General features: G+C 41.4%; 2 protein-coding genes and 1 long non-coding RNA gene across 5 annotated transcripts in view; 2 read left to right on the forward strand and 1 right to left on the reverse strand.

Annotated features, from left to right (window-relative positions):
* Window positions 1-6,878, forward strand: part of LOC136351196 (uncharacterized) — a 33,795-nt gene extending 26,917 nt beyond the window's left edge. Inside the window, exons 3-4 of the mRNA XM_066303524.1 lie at window positions 4,495-6,355; window positions 6,472-6,878. Of these exons, the coding sequence (XP_066159621.1) occupies window positions 4,495-6,355; window positions 6,472-6,730 (2,120 nt within the window). The 3' untranslated portion in view covers window positions 6,731-6,878. The remainder of the gene's footprint in view (window positions 1-4,494; window positions 6,356-6,471) is intronic.
* LOC4344953 (uncharacterized) lies at window positions 2,227-13,652 on the forward strand. Of its 3 annotated transcripts, none has more exons than XM_066303429.1 (11): window positions 2,227-2,637; window positions 3,726-3,815; window positions 10,304-10,497; window positions 10,582-10,768; window positions 11,187-11,380; window positions 11,742-12,134; window positions 12,220-12,285; window positions 12,368-12,409; window positions 12,496-12,736; window positions 12,824-12,875; window positions 13,302-13,652. In XM_066303429.1, the coding sequence occupies exons 3-9, from the start codon at window positions 10,312-10,314 to the stop codon at window positions 12,538-12,540; spliced, it is 1,113 nt and encodes a 370-aa protein (XP_066159526.1). In that variant the 5' UTR covers window positions 2,227-2,637; window positions 3,726-3,815; window positions 10,304-10,311; the 3' UTR covers window positions 12,541-12,736; window positions 12,824-12,875; window positions 13,302-13,652. The 3 variants fall into 3 exon arrangements, with proteins under 3 accessions (XP_066159526.1, XP_066159525.1, XP_066159527.1); XM_066303428.1 differs by lacking the exons at window positions 2,227-2,637; window positions 3,726-3,815 and adding exons at window positions 6,472-7,671; window positions 8,513-10,168; XM_066303430.1 differs by lacking the exons at window positions 2,227-2,637; window positions 3,726-3,815 and adding an exon at window positions 6,527-6,772.
* LOC107277755 (uncharacterized) lies at window positions 10,774-16,841 on the reverse strand. Its single transcript, XR_010734442.1, has 2 exons — window positions 16,532-16,841; window positions 10,774-11,180 (listed from the first exon to the last, which is right to left on the reverse strand). It is a non-coding gene; the product is annotated as an uncharacterized lncRNA (long non-coding RNA).
* Window positions 16,842-21,938: the final 5,097 nt, after the last annotated feature.

Below are 21,938 nucleotides of genomic sequence, written 5' to 3' on the forward strand. Positions count from 1 at the left end.
CAAACTATCGTCGAACAAGCATCACGTTGAACTGTGGATTATCAATAGGGCGACGGTGAGAGGTGCGGCTACCATCTGGTGAATTAAATAAGAACATATGAACAAACATATATTAAATACCATTCGAAATTGAGTTCATTCTAATATAAGATCGATCGATTTAGTAGAATAAAGACTATATATAATTATGGCTGAGATATGAAATATATTGAAGGTTTGTGTTACCGATCGAGTGCGCGCTGGGGATGGCGATAATTAAGGCTGCCGGCGACGACGATACGATGTGCGGCGCGAAGAAGAGGAGCATGCATGAGGAGGACGTAGAGGGATAGACAGCGGCGTTGCACGCATGGCCGCGCGCTAGCTGCATATACATGCATGTGTGCCGATCTTAGTACGTGTGGAGGTCTAGGGATGATCTTGGGAGGCCGCAGAATTATATATACTATTCACGAACAAGCTAATTAATAAGGCTTGTAATTAATTTGCTTGGTTGCTAAGATCTGCATGTAAAGGATCAGATCCGATCCGATCCAACTTAACAGCAAATTAACGGGAAGCAAATGAATTTGTGCATGCACTTCTATAACTAATATAAACATTTGGATTTTTCCTATCGTCACAAGTCGGACGAAGGGCGCCTTCGTCCCTCGAATCCCAATCCCTCCAATCCCTCTCAGAATCGGATAAAGGGAAACAATTCCCAAAATCGGCACAACCAAATGCGGGGATTTTTCGTCCGCCCCTAAGAAAAGTCCCAGTCGAAATTCATCAAGAACACATATGAAACATTCCATCAATAACACACATAACAAAACTTTCAACCAAGAACATATGGACCTCCACCGACACCATGCACAGAGAGAGAGAAAGAGACAACACCGCCGCCTCTCCCGCCCCCGCCAGACCGCAGCCGCCTCCATGCCGCCGGATCTGGCCGAGGCGAGGTTCGGCCTGCCGCCCCTCCCACCCCCGCTGGGCCGGAGCCGCCTCCACACCGCCGCACCTCCCCACCATGCACAGAGAGAGACAGAGAGAAAGAGATGATGCCGTCGCCTCTCCCGCCCCCGCCGGACCACAGCCGCCTCCAAGCCGCCGGATCTGGCGGAGGCGAGGTCCGGCCTGCCGCCCCTGCCTGGCCACAGCCGCCTCCACGCCGCTGGATCTGGCGGAGGCGAGGCTCGGCCAGCCGCCTCCACGCCGTCCGACCTGCCACCTCCATGACGTCCACCGCCACCGCTGCCACACCTCCCCTCCCCCCGATCTAGCGGAGGGGAGGGCGTCGCCGCCCCTCCTGCCGCCGCCGCAGAGAGAGAGAGAGGGGGAGAAGTGGAGAGAGAGTGAGGGAGAAGTGGGGAAGCTGAGAGAAGGGGAGAAGCCGAGAGAAACCGAGAGAGGAGATGAAGCTCGGCTTATCTCCTGCCGGTACCCGTGGGGAGGCCACCGTTCGCATGCGTCGCTGCTCGCCGGAGGGAAACGGCCGGCCGGCTAGGAGAGGGGGGTGGAGAGGGAGGGAAGTAGCCGGCCGGTCGGCTAAGAGAGGGGGCGGAGGGGGAGGGAAATGGGGAGAGGGGGCGGAGGGCTGGGGGAGATGGGGAGGGGGCGAAGACTGGATGGATCGAGATCGAACCTTATCTACTCGCGTGGGCCCCGCCAGCTCGACCGACTCGGCACGATTATTAGGATTTCATCATTAAAGATATTTTTAGTATGACTTATACTTTTGCTTATTTACACAATTGAATAAAATGAATAGTAAAATATTATTTGAAAAGTCAAATCATCCCAATTCAAATAAAAACAAAATCACAGTCCAAATATAAATTGAAATCAAAGAAGATCAAAAATATTAATGCAAGATGAGGCCATCGCGTGCTGCTTCTCGCTACCTCGTTGCAGTCACTACACCATGACCAAGTATTCATGGTACTTAATTGCCGGCTATAAAATGAACTATTTGCCGGGAATATATCAAGTGCCGGAAATAATCTTGAACATCATCTCATTTGCCGGGAATTAGAAAAATAGGGCAGCAAATTAAGTGCCGGCAATGAACTAATATAACAGGTCAATTAATCCGCCATAGATAATTTAAGACAACACACATTATGTGCCAGGAATTTTGCTACCAGGAAAACAAATTTCCAGTTAACTTTTTAGGAAATTTTTGGCGGGCCAGCAAGGCGCCAGGCGCCATGAAAAAAATCCATCACACGTGCACCACACGCGCGCCGCACCCGCGATTCCCCATCCACCCACACCACCGCACGCTGCCTCCCACACCCCGCGATTCCCACACCCCGCGCCGCCGTCCTCCTCCTGCGCCGCCGTCCTCCTCCTGCTGACCCCGCCACCGCCGGAGCCCGACCTCGACGAGCCCGACCCCGACGCCTCCCCTCCTCCGACGAGCCCGACCCCGATGCCTACCCTCCTCCGACGAGCCCGACCACGATGCCTCCTGCAGATCCGCGCCGACTCCACACGCCGCCGTCCTCCTCTACTTCTCCATCGACTCCTCCTCCGGCCGGCCGGCTTCCGCTGTCGGCTCCTCCCTCTTCCCCAATGCCTTCCCATCGCTGCAGTTGAGTCCACCCTCTTCCCCACCTCCTCCGCCGCCTCCTCAACCTCCAGGTTTAGGTAAGAATCAAATCCCCTTGTTTATGAGTGTGATTTTTTTTGTCTCATAGATGGATGTGTGTGTGTTTTTCTTTTTACAACCCTGCCTATAAGCTGTATGTCCACCCTGTGATTTACTCAATTTGTCTGCATATTGGTGCTTGCGTGATGGATTTGGAGGGGAATTTGTAGCAATTAGTTGCTTAGAAATCGAGGGTAACTGAGTGACCAGCTTGCTTGTTCTTTACTTTAACGAATTTTGCACCGATTGCAATCAGAATGTGTTTCGGGTGTTAGAATTGGGAGAATGACAATGACAGTGTAACAATGTAAATCTTGGTATGAATGGACAATGATCTGATTGATCTAAAAATAACAACTGACGACGGTGAATACAGTGTGCTATGTAAACTTCAAAAGTGAATACAATGGCCACCTGTGCTTTCAGTATACACTACATTACTCCTTGAAGATATTTTTGTGTGATTCTTAAAGGCTCTTTGTTCTTTTTATTTTTGTGTGATATTAACCGTTGGTTCAACACTGATGCTGCCATCACCTTTTGCCAATTTAATATAGACGAGCCCTGCAGTGAGCTTCATAGTGGCACTCTGTTCAGATCCATTGCTAAGACATTTTAAAACCACCTTACTGTTGAAAGTTAGTGCTACTGAAAGTCTGAAACTATGGAATATATTAAAATATAGGCATCATGTGAGGTAGTTGTGAGTCTGGTACGTCATGACCTGTGCAAAGGTAAGTAGTATGTGTTCTACTAGTATATTTTGTGAAGTTAGTGTCGGTGTCAAATAATAGTAATATTTCATCTCTATCTGACATCCTGAACCCAATCCTTTCAACCATGAGATAAAGCAGACATCATTTGGTGCTTTAGGCTTTGATTTTATTCCACATCATTTGTACAGATATTGATTTGCAAATTATTTTAGCACATTTGATTTGGAAATGGGCAATCACTTAACTGTTCTAGCACTCTTTACCTAGATTGATATCTTGGGAGTTTCTTGAAATTATTAACGCAAGCATTTAATTTTAAGTCAGCATTATAATTTGTTTCTAAATGTGAACTATTTGGCTTTATGGTGCAGTTTAGTGGTCCACTATCGATTTTGCTGCAATCAACCTACGTTGTTGAGCATCTACCCAGCAGGACATCTCAAGAAAAACTTCGTACCACGGTTAGTATCAACCAACTTGCCATCAGTACTGTGCTTAAAGGCTAAAATGCTATATCTATGTGTTATGTTTGTTTTGTGCAATGTCTTTTTATACTTTTTCCCATGAGCACAATGGCATGTACTTGACGCGCAGAAAACACCACTGAAACACATAATAATTTAGGCGACCTGTGAAATTTGATTGTCAATATCAGCTATGGATAAGAGATGGATGGACCTTCCTAGGTACAATTCTACCTAATAATTAATGTGGCGCAATGTGTTTTTTTTTCCATTCATTCATCTTTCTCTAAACTTTCAAAAAAAACTATAGGCACACATCTGAATACATACAAGGGGTCAACGAATTTATACAATATGCTTTTACCCATTCAGCAAAAGAGAACACAATACTATGCCCTTGCAAGAAGTGTGTGAATGGTTGTTGGAAGGAAGCTAGTGAAATCTATGTCCATTTAATATGTGATGGGTTTTTAGATGGGTATAAGACATGGATATTTCATGTAGAGGCATCGTCTTCCTTTGCTCAATATGGTGAAGCACCAGCCTCTTTTCCTGAGCAAACTTTGATGAGATTATGAGACAAGATAGTAGTTCAGAGGAAGCTAATGAGATGTTTGATATGCTTCATGATGTTGCTCATGGATTAGATATGGGGAATTTGGATAGAAATGACGATGACAATGTAGTGATGCAAATACATCACTTTATCTAAGGTGCGAAAGCTTCTCAAAGTTACGCTTTCTAGTCGAATTACTCCACATAAAACTTCTTGGTGGCTGGAGTGATAAGAGTTTTGATATGCTTCTTGATCTTCTTAGAGAGGCTTTCCCTAAGGGCTCAACAGTACCTAAGAGCTTTTATGAAGCTAGGAAAATAGTCAAGTGTCTTTCGCTTGGGTATGATACTATTCATGCATGCGAGAATGACTGCGTACTGTTTAGGAAGCAATATGCCAATGCAGATGTCTGTCCAAAATGCAATACTTCTCACAGGAAAACATCCAAGAAAAGTCTTGATGGGAAGCGTGTCCATAAAGTTCCTAGAAAAGTGCTTCGCTATTTTCCTATTGAAGAGAGGCTTCAAAAAATGTTTATGTCCCCAAAACTTGCTAATGATGTACGGTGGCATGATGAAGGGCGCACGAAGGATGGACTATTGAGGCATCCAGCTGACTCTCCAGATTGGAAGCATTTTGATAACACATACCCAGAGTTTGCTGCAGATAGTCGCAATCTCAGGCTAACTTTAGCTACTGATGGCTTTAATCCATTTAGATTAATGAACTGCAGTTATAGCATCTGGCCTGTTGTGATAATTCCAATGAATCTACCTCCTTGGCAATGTATGAAGCAACCAAACTTCATTCTTTCCTTATTAATCCCTGGTCCAAATTCACCTGGAAAGAATATGGATGTCTATTTTGAACCACTAGTAGATGATATGCATGATATGTTTGAGGAAGGTGTAAGAACTTATGATTCTTCCAAGGACGAATATTTCCAGTTGCATGCTGCCCTACAAAAAACCATCACTGATTTTCCTGGGTTAGGTTATGTCTCTGCATGTGTAACTTCAGGAAAAGTAGCATGCCCTCATTGCCACTCATATACTTGTTCTATTCATTTGAAAAATGGAGGCAAGTGTTGTTACATGGGTCATCGGAGGTTCTTAGATGCAAACCACAAGTTTAGGTTTGATGCAGCATCATTCGATGGCAATGTGGAGTTAGGGACAGCACCGAAGCCTCTGACCAGAGAAGAGATTTTTAAGCAAACAGAAGATCTACCTGCAGATTTTGGAAAGGACCCAAAGAAGAAAAAAACCAAACCAAATAGTAAAGGCAAGGAAACAGAGGAAAAAATAATATGGAATAGGAGATCTATCTGGTTTAGGTTGCGATATTGGAAGGATGTGATGCTTCCACATAATTTTGATGTAATGCACATTGAAAAAAATGTATGTGACAACATCATCAACACACTATTGGGTATCGATGGGAAATCTAAAGATAATCTGAATGCTCGATTGGATCTTAAACTTCTAGATATACGGAAATATTTGCATCCTGTCGAAGTTGGGGATTCTTATTATTTGCCTCCTGCACCTTTCTCAATGAGTTCTGAAGAGAAGAAATTGTTTTGTGAAGTTCTGAAACGAATCAAATTTCCTGATGGCTATGCCTCTGATATTCGCCGGCATGTACATGTTAAAGAGAAAAGGATAATTGGTCTGAAAAGTCATGACAACCATATCCTCTTACAACACTTGCTTCCACTAGCAGTACGAAAGACATTGCCAGAATATGTTAGTGCAGTATTGGTTCGTGTGAGTAACTTCTTTAAGAAAATATACTCACCTGTTATTTCCATAAGTGATATGGAAAAGTTAGATGCTGAAATTGCTGAAACATTAAGCCTTCTAGAGACTATATTTCTACCAGCCTTTTTTGATATTATGGTTCACTTAATGGCTCATCTTCCTACCCAAGTAAGGATTTCTGGCCCAGTTCAGTACAGCAACATGTATCCAATAGAAAGGTAATATTCAAAAACAAACTATGAGTATTGTATAACTACACACACACACACACACACACACATATATATATATATATAATGTGAATATAATCTGCTGTTGTATTAATTCTATGTAGGTTTCTAATGAGGTTAAAGGGATATGTACGCACCAAGAGTCATCCTGAGGGATCAATTGCTGAAGGCTATTTGTTTGATGAGAGTCTTACATTTTGCTCTCGTTATTTAGAAGGATGTGAAACTAGGTTCTCTCGAAAATCCAGAACTAGTATAGATAAACCAAGCTCAATTACCATGCCATTCTTCTACAACAACATTGGTCGGGATTTGTCTGGAAAGTGCATGGTGACCTTAGACTACATGGCTCCAAGCACATAGATATGTCTTATTTAATTATGATCATATAGAGCCATACTTGAGGTAGGCTATGCTAACTATCTCACTATTATAGTCTGCTGGTTCTTTTCACTTTAAACACTAAAATTATATTTAACCTTGCATAAAACATCATGATTACTTATCGTCACTTGGTTATAGAAACAACAGTGAAATCAGTCGTATTCACTATGAGAAGTTTCATGAATGGTTTGGCTTTCATGTGGCAGAGTTATTAAGAAATGGTGAGGAGGTTTCTGAAGAGATTCAAACTTTAGCTAATGGACCTTTGGTAGTAGCAACTAAATACAACAGTACACACTAGTACAGATCCTATCATCTGTGACGGGCTCAATTATGCCTGGACTACTTGGGCCGTCAGAACGAAGTCATCTCAATCGGGCCTAAATTTGCACCGTTGTAAATGTACTCACTCTAGGCCCAAGTGCATATAGCCTGTCACGGATGACACTCATCTGTGACGGGCAAAGATTTAGACCCGATTGAGATAACCTCGCATATCTCAATCGGGCCCAGACGCCGAGCCCGTCAGTGATGAGGGTCATCGGTGACGGGCTACAAATATGGCCCGATTGAGATAACTTTAAAGCCTGTCACCGATGACTCATATCGGTATCGGGCTTTTGTTGATGCCCGTTAGAGATAACTTTTATTTAGGTTATTTTTCTATATAACTTTTTTGAATAGTTTGAGTTTGAATTTGAAAATATGACAACTTCAAACAATATTTTTAAATACTAAATAATTTCAAATGAAAAAATTATCAACAATAAAGTTGTATAACATACCAATATTTACAACTTTTATTTTTATTTTGGTTATTTTTCTATATAACATTTTTTTTGAACAGTTTGAATTTGAATTTGAAAATATGACAACTTCAAAACAACATTTTCAAATACTAAATGATTTGAACTAAAAAAGTCATCAACAACAAAGTTGTATAACTCATCAACATCTATAACTTTTATTTTGGTCATTTTTCTATATAACGTTTTTTTAACGGTTTGAATTTAAATTTGAAAATATGATAACTTGAAACAATATTTTTGAATACTAAATGATTTCAACTGAAAAAGTCATCAACAACAAAGTTGTATAACTCATCAATATCTATAACTTTTATTTTGTTCATTTTTCTGTACAACATTTATTTAAACAGTTTGAATTTGAATTTCAAAATATGACAATTTCAAACAACATTTTCAAATACTAAATGATTTCAACTGAAAAAGTCATCAACAACAAAGTTCTATAATTCATCAAGATCTATAACTTTTATTTTGGTCATTTTTTCATCCGATAAAGTGTTAGTAACATTGTTCACAAAAATTACGTATCTGTGTTATAGTTTATAAAACTAGATGAGAGATATGTGAATTTTGTGAACAATGTTACTATTACTTTATCGGATGAAGAAATGACCAAAATAAAAGTTATAGATCTTGATGAGTTATACAACTTTGTTGTTGATGACGTTTTCAATTGAAATCATTTAGTATTTGAAAATGTTGTTTGAAGTTGTCATATTTTCAAATTCAAATTCAAACTGTTTAAAAAAATGTTGTATAGAAAAATGAACAAAATAAAAGTTATAGATATTGATGAGTTATACAACTTTGTTGTTGATGACTTTTTCACTTGAAATCATTTAGTATTTGAAAATATTGTTTGAAGTTGTTATATTTTTAAATTCAAATTCAAACTGTTCAAAAAATGTTATATAGGAAAAAGACCAAAGTAAAAGTTATAAATCTTGATGAGTTATACAACTTTGTTGTTGACAATTTTACCATTTGAAATCATTTACTACTCGAAAAAAATATTTGAATTTCTTATATTTTAAAATATAAATTTTATATAGTTCAATCAAACTCGGATGGAGAAATGACCAAAATAAAAATGGTAGATCTCAATGAGTTCTACAACTTTGTTTTTGATAGCTTTTTCATATGAGTTCATTTAGTATCATAAAATTCAATTCGAAATTTATTTTTTCCTAGAAGTCTGATTTGCCTCCTACTCATGATAATACTTGCTAAATATATATTTGATTCAATTAAATTGGATTTGCTGGTGAAATATGTGATCAAAATGGATGTTATGTGAATGTGGTTGTGTTATGTGAATAAATGTATATGAATAGGGAGGTGTGACATCCTAGCCTAGGGCTTAATAGGATTAATAGAATACTCGTACCAACAAATTACAATTTCTTTCTCGAAAACTAGTCTACGAAGAACTATGAGGTTAAGCGTGCTTGGTCTAGAGCAATTCCCGGATGGGTGACCAACCAGAAAATTTGTCCCGGATGCACACTAGGGAGGGCAAAGGCCTGAGGCTAAAAAAAAGCAAAATTAATTTTTTTTGGGTTATACTCATATGTGACAGGCTATAATCTAGGCCCGTTAGAGATGAGAGTCATCCGTGACGTGCTATAATCTAGGCCCGTTAGAGATGAGAGTCATCCGTGATGGGCTTTTGTGTTGGCCCGATTGAGATGTGTCATCCGTGATGGCCGGATGCCCGATTGAGATATTTTCCCACATCACTGACCTTTGGTTAGTGACGGGGGGCAAAGGCCCGAGGCTAAAAAAAAGCAAAATTAATTTTTTTGTGGGTTATACTCATATGTGACAGGCTATAATCTAGGCCCGTTAGAGATGAGAGTCATCCGTGATGGGCTTTTGTGTTGGCCCGATTGAGATGTGTCATCCGTGACGGCCGGATGCCCGATTGAGATATTTTCCCACATCACTGACCTTTGGTTAGTGACGGGGGCCCTGCCCAAAAGAGATGATGCATTAAGCCCGTTAGAGATAACCAATCCCGTTCCAGTGACACTATTAATGGTCATATTTTTCACACCAAGTCCTATGATGAGGGTAGGTCTGTCCAATGTAGTGGAGTGACTCTAGTTGCTCAAACCTCTTCCAAATCTGCTGGAAATAATAATCCAATGGTGGAAAATAAGACCTATTATGGTGCTATAACTGAAATCCTTGAATTGGACTATAAGCACAAGGGAAATATTGCTCTCTTCAAATGTGAGTGGGTTGACAATCGTGTACAGGACAAGTGGATTAAGGTCGATAAGTTGGGAACCACAAATGTTAATCTCAAGCATTTATTTAATACTGGTAGCAAGCTGTCCGATGAGCCTTTTATTTTGGCCTCTCAAGCAGTCCAAGTATACTATGTTGAAGACCCAAGTGACAATGGTTGGAGTGCTGTTATTGAGACAAAACCAAGAGACTTCTATGATATGGCTAAAGTACAAACTGAAAGTTCTGATCACGAAAGTGAACATGTACAATGTCCTGATTTTGGTGGCAGCAACATTACTCCTGATCAAACATATGTGTCTCCCGTTAGATCAGATATTGATGGAATAATTGTTAATGCAACTGAAAAGAGAAAGTATGTCATTTCACCTTCTTCTCAAATGCTATCGTTTACTTTTCTCATGTTTTACATAATTGCTAGCTTGTTTAATAGACCTGCTATTACTTCACATTGTGAAATAAGATACTAAACTATTGTATTTTTCTACAGGAAAAATAATGGCAAGAGAAAGAGGAAATGAGAATACTACCTACCTTAATGAATATGAAAGAGGGAGAGCAGAAAGAATTAAGAAAAACAATATAGCACTACAAGCTATAATTCAAAAGAGAAGGGAGTTGGCTAAATCAAGCGAGGGAAATCTCGGGTCTGCTTCTACTCATCAGGAAACAAGAAAGAGGAAGGTTAGGAATTCTAACATGTCAATTGCTTGATATCGTATTACATGCTAACTGCTTAGGAAGAAAAATCTATTCATCTTCTTGTAGAGAGTCGATTGCGCTGGAAGTGAACCAGCTAGACATGAATCTGGGTTGCCAAATCTGTCTAGATCAACAAGGAGGGGAACAGGGAGTAGTACAAGTACACACGATGAAGATGAAGAACTTGTTGCTAATACAAATCATCTATTCATGCACGATTGCGAAAGAAATGATGAGCTTGCAGAAAATGGAGGTATATTTATTGCAAAGTTCCATATCTCCGCCTTAGCTTTTAATTACAACGTATCTAATTCTGTTTTATTTTTATATAGTTGATGCTATAAATGATGGACAACAAGTATCTTTTACTTTGCTCTTGTTTTACAGAATTGCTAGCTTTTTTTATTGGGGAAATTGCACAAATGCCACTAGGGTTTACCGTATTTCTCATTCTGCCACTGGTTTTTGGTACAGCTGCAGCTGCAGCAATGTGTACATCCAATTATTTCCATCAATGGCTAAAGCTGCAGCAAGTTGACCTTTATTTTTTCCAACTAAATGTGTACTGTCCATGGCAATATAGGGCCTGCAGCCCAGTAGGAACCCATCAATACAAGGTTTGAGAGCTGTAAATAACCTTCTGAAGCACATCTGACCATTATGCTCTACAGGAAAAAGAATGGCAAATGGAGGAGGAAATGAGAATACAACCTACGTGAATGAATATGAAAGATTGAGAGCAGAAAGAATCAAGAAAAACAATATAGCGCTACAAGCTGTCATTGAAAAGAAAAAGGAGTTGGCTAACTTAAGCGAGGAAAATCTTGGGTCTGCCTCTACTCATCAGGAAACAAGAAAGAGGAAGGTTAGAAATTCTAACATGTCAATTGCATGATATTGTATTACATGTTAACTGCTTAGAAAGAAAAAATATTCATCTTCTTGTAGAAAGCCGCTTGCACTAGTAGTGAGCCAGCCATACTACCGCTTGCACTAGTAATGGCCTTGTATCAGAAGACGCAGAAGCTACCGTTATAAGTATTTTTTTTTAAAAAAAAAGCATTTGGAATCAATTGAGGAACTAGTTAATATATATATACACACACACACACACACACACACACATATACATATATATATATACATACATATATACATATACATATATACATATACATATATATATACATATATATATATATCTGTATATATGTTTAAATTTATAGAAGGCACTTGAGGACGCAGTTGAGGAACATCCGGAGTGGACAGAAAAAAGCATAACTGAAGGGGACCTTATGTCACGTGTATGTGGGCCTGAAAGGAATGGATTTGTTCGCTCAGTGGGGAAGGGACCAACACCTAGAGATTTGGAGATGCCTGGAAAGGAGAAGTATAGATCAACCAAGGTCCAAATGGCTATTGAAGGTCAGAAACAAGCTCAACTGGAGAAAGAAGCTCTAATAGAACATTTTGAAAGAAGGCAGACACAAAGTGATAGAAAAATTGAGTCACTTAGTGAGAAAGTGGAAAGGTTGACTGAATTACTTCTTGCTGATTCTCGAGATGGACGACAAGTGCATGTTAATCCCCAAGTCTTGTCAAATTCTGCAACAAATGAGGTATATAATGCAATGAATAATTTCTATTATAGATTATCAGTGCTTGTTTCTGTTTTCATTATTTTGGGACAACTCATTTTTGTAGGATGAACAAGAGAGTGCAAATGGCGAAGCTCAGCCGAGTGATGAGGAAAACAATTCCTATGGAATGGTATGTACAATAAGCCTACACTGAAAATGAATATTGTCCCTTCTCCATAGTACAGTATATAATGTGATCTATGCACATGCAGATACCTCCAAGACCTGCAGCTCCTTCACCGCAAGAACACATGGTGATAACCTCTGTTATTTTTCTTTTTTCACTTCTGTTTCACACAATTCTTGTGCATCACTACAATGAAACACTCACATGTTGTAGGCTGGAAAAGAAGTTATCTTATACTCGTTTATTAGACCCCCATGATACTCCTGTTGCAAAGGGTACCCTGCTGTCAGCAAATCGGATGACTGTAGTGAGTGGCACTCAATTGGGTCCTGATTGTTGTGAAGTTGTGGTGAATCACGTGCTGAAAAGGGCTGCTCCATTCCTTCGTCCGTATGGTAACATGAACTACATTTCTGATGCTGTTGGAAGGTCTATTGCATGGCCACGACAACATGTAATCATCCATCTGACTGTCTATTGTTTGAAATTCACTTTGATTTTCTTGTCTCAGTTATGTACTTGCATATGTTATAATCTGTAGATAAAGGAACAACAAAAGTCTCTAGCACAACCTGAAGGTAGCCGTGTTCGTGGTAAGTATATGAATTCTGTTAACTATGTGGCTTGCCTCATGCATATTTGGATTGATGTGATGCTGGATATGAGTGGCTTGCATAGAATAATATAGTTTCTGAACCTTACCACAAGGTCACTTAATTTTAGGACTGCAGCCTATGATTGTTTGTCAAATTAACCACATGGACTAGTATAGTTACCTAGAACATTTTATCCAACATGAAACCTTTTGGGAGGTTATGTTGTCATGTGCTACAGAGACAAGGGCAACAGAGACAAGGGCATATGGAGCTAGAACCATTATGTTGTCATTTTGTTTCTTTGATCCTAGCCAGTTTGCATGGTCTTGTCAGTTTGTGATAAGAATGTATTTATATTATGATAGATAGTTCTTTATATTCTACATGCAAGATTGCTCACAGATTCCAAACTATTATTTTTAGGTCAAAATCGGAAGGGCTACTGAAATTGTTCTGCTAAAGGGTTACTTGTCCCAGAAATTGTCCATTGAAGATTTTTTGCTGAAGTTATTTCTGAATGAAGACCTGCTAAAGATATCACTTGTCCCAACAACAAAGACCTACAAAAGACCCATTGTGTATTTATATTAGAATTTGAAAGAGATGTCACTTAAAGTTAATGAATGCTAAGAATTATCTGTACTCATATGCATATGCTCTATGCTCTATGCAGAGGCATGTAAATATTGCTCCTAGGTGCAACATAATTGTTACTCATGAATTTGTTATTGCTGAAACTGTGGTATGGAACCCTACAATGCAATGTTTTCTGCAGTGTGTTGATGTATCTGTGCAATCTGAAATTTTTGCAATCTGTGCAGCCTGAATTATTGAATGCACAGAGAATTAATGTCTATGCAATCTGAAATTTTTGTTCTATTTTACAAACCATACAATTGATTTGGTGCCAGCAAAACCTATAACTGCCAGTGATGCCTGAATGATGTGCCGAGGATGTTTGAAGCATCTAGGGCATTTAACAGCCGGTAGTTTGAACATATGCCGGGGAAGCCAAAATTGCATCTACGGCAGTTAACTGCCGAGGATTTGGTATCTGCCGGCAAAGGGCATTCCCTACAGGACTTTGTAGGGCAGTTAGCTAGTGCCGGGAATGGTTTTTCCTGGCAGATGAGTTGCCACAAAAACAACTTTCTACGGTAGATACACTGCTATAGACACTATGTCATGGTGTAGTGAGTGGAGGTCGTGAACTCGGGGGGCTAGATTCTGAACCGATGACCGACGCTGCGCGGGATCCGCTGTGCCATCGCGCCACCGAGAAGCTGCCAATCCATCGCTGCGCTGGATGCCGAGGGGGAGAGGGAGGAGCCAGATCCCGAGTGTCGCGCCATTGGAGAGCCATCGACCCACCAGATCTAGCGAGGCGGTGGCCACCGCTTGACGAGGAGAGAAGGAGCCTGTAGTGGGGAGAGGGAGCGGTGCCACCACCGCCGCCAATTGCAGGAGGGCAGGGCGCCACTGCCCGCTTGCGGGAGAGAAGGACGTCGTCACCGCTGCTCGGTGGGGAAGGCTGCTGCCGTCGTCGCCCGTTGGAATAGTCACCACCACCGCCGCCGTTGCTTTACGAGAGAGAAAGAGAGAGAGAGAGAGTGTTAGGGGAGAGAGAGAGAGATTTTAGGGTTAGGGTTAGGGTTGCGGATATTTATCTAGGTCAGGACCAACCGAGACTGTCCATAAGATCGGACGGTCCATGCTTCTCCCACGTCGGGCCGGATGACATTTTAGGCCGCCGCGCTATTGGGCCATCCTATGGGCCGACCGCACGTGTGAAGCACAGAAGGCCGCTCTATTGGGCCGGACTTAAATTAGTTTTTTCTCTCTTATTGATTTTAAGTATTTTTGTAATTTTCAGAAATAGCATTAATACCATTTTAATTGTTCATGACGGTTTATTTTCAAAAAAAATCTTTTTTATTTCGAATTTCAATTCTTTTTCTAAATTGTATTCATATATGCACTCTACCCTCTTTTGGAGAATATTACAGACTTCTTATCCAATATAATTTATAATTTCTATTATTTCTAAATTTTATTTCTATATGAACTCTAAACCCATATTTCAATATTCCTTATATTTTTAATTCCAAATTTCTTTTTTTTCTAAATCTTTCTAGTTGCAACGCACGGGAATTTTTTCTTAAATAAAATGTACTAACTCTAAATAAATAATATATTTTTTCTGCACGTGCATTGTTTGTCTATCCATTTTCTCCCATGCTACAAATCATCCAAACTAAACATCATGTATATTCCACAAATATAAAGCAGATTATTTATCTAAAAATAAATATTTTTTTACCAGATTAGATGTCTAAACCAAACTACACTTTTTGTTCACTGTACACATTTCGTAATCACCCGGTGCAACGCACGAGTACTTTTGCTAGTAATAATATAAAAAGAAAGTGTAATTAATTAAGCATGTGACGGCCGGACGTGCCACGTCACCACACGACCGGCGAGCCCGGCTGGCCGGGAACAGTGGCGCAGTGGCGGAAATGGACGCACAAACACGAGACGACGGACGGCAGCCTGTGGCGACGGGCTTCTCGGGTCAACGACGTACGGTATTGTTCCATCAAGGATTGGAGAAGATAATTAAGAGCGCGGCCGGGGTTTGCTTCAATCGATGCTGCGATCCCTGCAGAGGTGATCGTCGATGGAAGATATGCAAGGCGGCGGCGGGGAGAGCAAGCTACAGCTCACAACAGCTTGAGCAGTTGAGCCAAGGAGAGGACGGCCGAGCTAGCTACAGGCGGCGGAAACCCTAGAGTTATCCCGAGCTTCACGGGCTTCCTGAGGGGAAATTAAGATACAAAGATTAAAAGCCCTCAACAAATTTGGCGGGATTGCGGCGGCGGCCTATAAATCATATCTTATCATATTTGGCCTCAACATATATTACTTTTATATGTAATATCATATCATATTTGGCCTCCTTTCCGAAGTGTTTTTTTTATACATTTTTTTAGCATTCCATTCGTTTTACGGGCTGTATAATAGAGTAGTAGCAAAAATAATTTTGTTGTCCAATTTTAAATCTACAATTCAATCTCCTTTACATGTTTGATTTGATCAGTTTCATCTAGTAGAATAGGCAAATCAGTTATACAAGAACATTGATCAAGCACACAGGTTTGTTGTATTTGACAAACGGATTCAGATAGATCAAATTTAACGCAATAGGACTCTACACATGATTCAGAGGATCAGAGTATGATAATTTGGACTTAACACATATATAATCAACAAGCATATATAAGCACTGGTTTTAAATAGGACTTTCGATTGCAGTAATTAAATAAGTCCACAAGACTTAAAAGACCAAGCCAGTGTATTGACATTACAGTGTGCGCTAGCTCCCTCAACCCTATTTCAGATATGGATCCTACTTATGAGTAATAATACAATGAAGTGCTCCTATTTTCGGAAAAAAAGAACAACAGATATGGATCACATCTCAGCATTTCACAGTAGACTGGCTCTGACTACAAGCAAACTGACTACTAGTAGCTTGTTTAATGCTCAACTAAAATAGATGCAGCAACCTAACTTAAGCGTGGATACATTCCTACAGACAACAAATTGGTCATGCAAAGAGAAAGAGAAAAGAGGATAATACAGAAGCTCACCTCCAAAGATGTCTAGCTCGGGTAGCCGGTAGGTGGCCTGGTGACTGCAGAGGATGAGGGGAAGGGGGTGGCCAGCGCACATGCTCGCCCTATAGCTGGTCGACCTCGACGACGGACGACAGCGCACAATAGCAATCGATTGGAGGAGGGAGGAGACGACGCCATCCACTCACCTTGGCCGGCTTGTGGTCGCGGGCACCACTGGGGAAGAAGACCACGCATGCAACCGGAGATGGCAAGAGGCTTGTCGAGGGCGCATGGGGTGGCGTGGTCCTCGTTCCTCGAAGGCGCAGACACCTGCGTTGACCTCATCTTCGCTCGATGGCGAGATTGGGGGATTAGGGGAGAAAGGCGAGTGGAACGGCGGCGGCTGGCCAGGGAGAACGAAATTTCCCAACTAATCTTCACCATTTTCCGTGCACATGCTTTTCAAACTAATCTTTATTATTTTCCGCGCGCACACTTTTTAAACCGCTAAATATTGCCTTTTTTATAAAAAAAATTATTGAAAAGTTGCTTGAAAAAATCACTTTGTTCCATTTTTTTTAAAAAATAGCTAATACTTAATTAATCACGCGCTAATGAACTACTCCATGTTATGTGCTAGGAGTAAAGGTTGCCAATCCCGAACTCAGCCGTAGATTTTGGTGGGCACGATTGCGTGAGTTTTATACGATATCTGATGGACCCACCTGTCAGAGCTACTTTTCCTGTGAGTTGAGGTGAAACCCATTTAAATATTCCAATTTTTCTTTGGGTTTATGTAAAACCATCAAAAAATTAACTTTTATGCAGGTCGTCCGTGACACCCAGGATATATAACAGCCTACAGGCTTGCTCTAAAGTCTGGTAGTGATGCTTATTGCTGCTAACATATATGTATATTTGTAGCCTCGCTAGCTACCTAGCTCTGTGATTCCTGTCTTGTGTAGGTTCGGCTGTGTTGTGCAAGTTGGGAACTGATTCCCTATACTCACCTAAAACGAAATGGTCCATGATTAATTAGGTATTCTCTCTCAAAAATCTAAAAAAAATATATTAATATGATTTATCTAAAGCAACATGCGTATAGATTTTTTTCAAAAACAATACTTCCTCCGATTCATATTATAAGACTTTCTAACATTGCCTACATTCATATAGATGTTAATGAATCTGTACATATGAATGTGAGCAATACTAGAACGTCTTATAATATAAAACGGAGGGAATACTATTTAAGAGTTCAAGAACCGTGCGCGTCAAAAAAGAGTAGGAGTTGGGAAAAGTGAGTAACGAACATAAAAGAGTAGAGAGATATATCATATATATGTAATCTCGATCGTATTCTATGCATATCTTGCATGGAGAACAAAGAGCAAAAGAAGTAGTAGAGAGAAGCACATCACATGCATGCATGCTTTCCTAGCCTGCTGGCCTGCTCGATCGCCTAAAGGTCTTGGGCTGGCAAGTATATATAAAAGTGATCCCTTTTACGCATTTCTTGCAAGAAGAGCGAGAGGGCCAGTGCCCAGGATCGATGCTTTTCTCGTCATATGGATCACTCTCTTGATTCAACTGTTGTGAAACGATGTGGTATTAGATGCTGTTTTAGCTGGCACTAGTAGCAAAAATAAAAATAAAATAACTGTTCGACACAACATCTTCTTTCCTCTTATCCCTCTAGCTATCTCCCTCTCTGAACTCCGATTGCGAGTGGCCTGGTGAGGAGCGGCGGTGGCAGTTGGGCAGCCAGAGAGGATGGGGCCGCGGAGGAGAAGTGGTTGGATAGGATCGCGGAGCACGCGTGTGGCGGTCTGTCCATTCGTGGTGGCGTTGGACAGGTAGAGATGTTCGATGGTGTTATGTATGTGGCTGCGGAGGCCGAGAATACGGAGAGGATGGGGACCACTGGGGGTGGGGAGGGGGCACCATGGCGGTGGCGGCTGAAACTCGAGCTCGAGCGATGGTGCCGTCGCTCACACGGCGGCCACGCGGGGCGGACACAGTGTTGGGCGGTGGTGCTCAAGATGCTCATGCTCACGCATGGCTTTGCTGATGTGGTCCAACCTCGCCCCACGATCGGGCTATGGCTGCGTCCCCTTTGACCTCACTGACTTTCGTGACCACTCGTCGTCGCCGGCCAAGACATTGGGGTTCTCCGCCTTCGTGTGCACATACTTCCACTTCCTAGGCACCCGTTCCCTCTCCATCGCGTAGGATGTAGACGCTGCCAACAACAAAAACAACAACCATGACACCGACGATGAGGATGCATGCCTCGACGACGTATCGAGGCTGCAGCACCTGTTTGAAGAGAAGGGGTTGGTTGCTGTGGAGAACACTGATATGGCGTTGAGGAAAGGGTGAGAGAGAGGAGGGGAAGAGAGAGAAGAGGGTAAGAGAGCGAGGATGACACAAGGGATCCATTTTTTGTTTTTTTTGCCACGTAAAAGTGTAGCCAGCACGAATGGATTGGGTCAACTTGTCACATCAGCAAAACTACCAATGCATATCGCCGAAGGACCTAATTTAACCTAGTTACGTATGTTGAGTGTTCAATATTTCTAGTATTATGGTTTAGAGATACAAAGGCCGTGTTTAGATACTGTAAAAATTTGGCCAAATTTTTTTATGTATACGGACACACATTTGAAGTATTAAACGTAGACTATAACAAAACAAATTACAAATAACGACTGTAAACTGCGAGACGAATCTTTTGAGCCTAATTAATCCGTCATTAGCACAGGTGAGTTACTATAGCACTTATGTCTAATCATAACATAATTAGGCTCAAAAGATTCGTCTCGCGATTTACAGTCGGACTGTGCAATTAGTTTTTCTTTTTGTCCATGTTTGATGCTCCATACATGTGTCCAAATATTTGATGTGATGGAAAAGTTGGAAGTTTGAAGAAAAAAGTTCGAATCTAAACACAGCCAAATTAAACTCGGCGTAAAGACGAGGGACGGCATGTAGACTTATTAAAAAGAAAAATTCGAAAAGCTACAAACCAGTGCATACGGAACAAATGGCTCTTGTCCTCACGTTCTGTTTTTGGTTTTCCACACTGTTCATCGATCACAGGTGAGAAAGTACAATGTGCGAGAGAAATTTGTTCAGACAAGATTGTAGTAGCTACTAATAAGTAGCAAGCCCTGCAAGTTACATACATTCCATATATACATGTATATACTTATACATTGGTATTGATACACATAGTTGCAGTTGATTGATGAACTGCTGTCGCTGATCTCTGCCTCTGTCCTGTGGGCGCATGCGTGATCGATCTGAATTAGAGATCGAAGATGCTGATTATACTGAGTCCAGAGGCATCTCGAGATGAGGTTGAAGTCTCGATAGGCTGTGCCACGCCATCCCCAACACCCATGGATGCCATGTATAGCCAGACGAATGTGAGGAGTTCCCCTCCTTTGGCCAGATGCGCGGCGTGTCCCTCCGGCCTGGACTTGCCGGCGGTGTAGATGAGGAGCCTCATCCAAATGTCTCTCAACTCCTCGAGAACCGCCTCGTGCTGCTCGTGCTGAGTCCTCCAAGGAAATTCAACAGGTGCATTTTTCAATCTCTCTATGAGAGTACTGAGGGAGATATCCACGTTGTGGTCAAGGATTTCCTTATTTAGATACGATAATGAAAGTCCAACACTATTTGCAATTCCGCTCTGCAGCGTGGATACAGCATCTGTGCGCACAACAAAGTACATCATATAATTATCATATAATTAGATAGCTTCCGACAGACGTTGACTAAAGAGGCGGCGGAGGCACTCAATTCCGTTGACTTCTCACTTGCATTACTCTTCATCAAGTAAGCCATTGTGATTGTGTGCAGCACAATTATGGTTGAAGAAAATGTGAGGAGCAACATCCCTTCTATCTCCTTGACAAATGGCTCCAAGTGCGTCCACCGCCGATTAATAATCCTTTGAGATGATCCAAGCTTTTTAATCTCACACATGACACACTCCATCAAATCGTTGTCCACCACCTCATACCTGGTCTCCAGCAGCGTGCTCACCCAAAATAGCTTCTTGTTCATCACCTTGCCTCCAACACCGACTCCTCTCGCCATCTTCCTCATCATTCTCATCAGTCGTTGGGGCGCTGTAACTGCTAACTCGTCATACATGCCCAAGTATGAACTTAGCAAGTTGTACTGGCCCATTTTATTTGACCACAGTGGCCTTCTCTTCAGCCTTCCAACAAAATACCATGATATGCGAGATAGCCTATCGTATCCTCCATCCTTCAGCCACCACCATGTCCGAGGTGAAGCTAGCAGCACTGTAAACAAAGCACAAACATCTAGAAGGATACTTCCAATAAATAAGGCGTAGGTGATCCCAACATCAACACTACTGTGTAATCTGCTCGCTGCTTCTTTCTTGCTCATGACAGCAAAAACCACAAGAGCAGCAAAGGTAGATACCTGAGAGATGCACCGTGTTACAATGCCACTCCTTGTGTCTGTGTAGCAATATTGTAGCCTTGGTATACATATCATTGTACATGAGACTAAGCTCAACATCCAACAACTTGGACACCAGGCTGTGATCAAGTGAACTAACAGTGTTTTATGTGTCAATTAAACATTTTCTAAATTCATCAGTTATATCTGTACTTCTTCCAAACAATGTATTTGTGACTTTTTGCATGTTTAGAACAGAACAAACAAGTTCCTGGTAAACATCATGCTCGGTCAGTTCTGAGATCCTCTCCTTACTAATTTTAATGTTGGATGTCATGCCGTTGTTTAGTTTCCCATACATGAGAGCCACTGTCCGCTCTCCATACTTGATAATTCCAGCAGTAAACAAGAAGACACCGGGAACAAGAAGCTGCACATTTTTGTGCCAACTAGTTGACTTCCAGAATACATACATGGCTAGGGTCACCTGAACTACCAAGTTCAGTAGATGCCTCAACCACAGGTTGTTGTCCTCCATGGAGAATGCAGTGATGGTGTCCTGCCCACCAAGATGAATCAAGAGGAAGGGCGCCCACAAGAAAGCCAGTGGGTGGGTTTCCCCTAATGTGCTGTAGCCCTTCTTCATGTGGTGGTGTCCACGTGTCGTGAGAGGTAACCTAGAGCATAAATTGCTACTAAGTCTGCTCCCAGATATGCTATCCAAATGGTGCCCCTAAGAAATCCGTTAGTGCTGCGCTGTCGAAGGCTGCCGGTGAAGAAGAGGAACACTTGTAGGATGAAGCTAAGAAGCACAATAAGCAACTGGATCTCCCATGCATCAAGTAGTTCCAACAAGCTACCCATTGCTAATCGAATTATCTGCTATGCCACCGACCCTGGAGAGATTGTGGTAAAGAAGATATAACACATTAATTATTTATGACTTTATACCAAAAACACAATATTTTCTAATCTACTCCCTATGTTCACAAACAGA

Source organism: Oryza sativa, chromosome 8 (assembly GCF_034140825.1).
Source record: "Oryza sativa Japonica Group chromosome 8, ASM3414082v1".
NCBI classification, from domain to species: domain Eukaryota; kingdom Viridiplantae; phylum Streptophyta; class Magnoliopsida; order Poales; family Poaceae; genus Oryza; species Oryza sativa.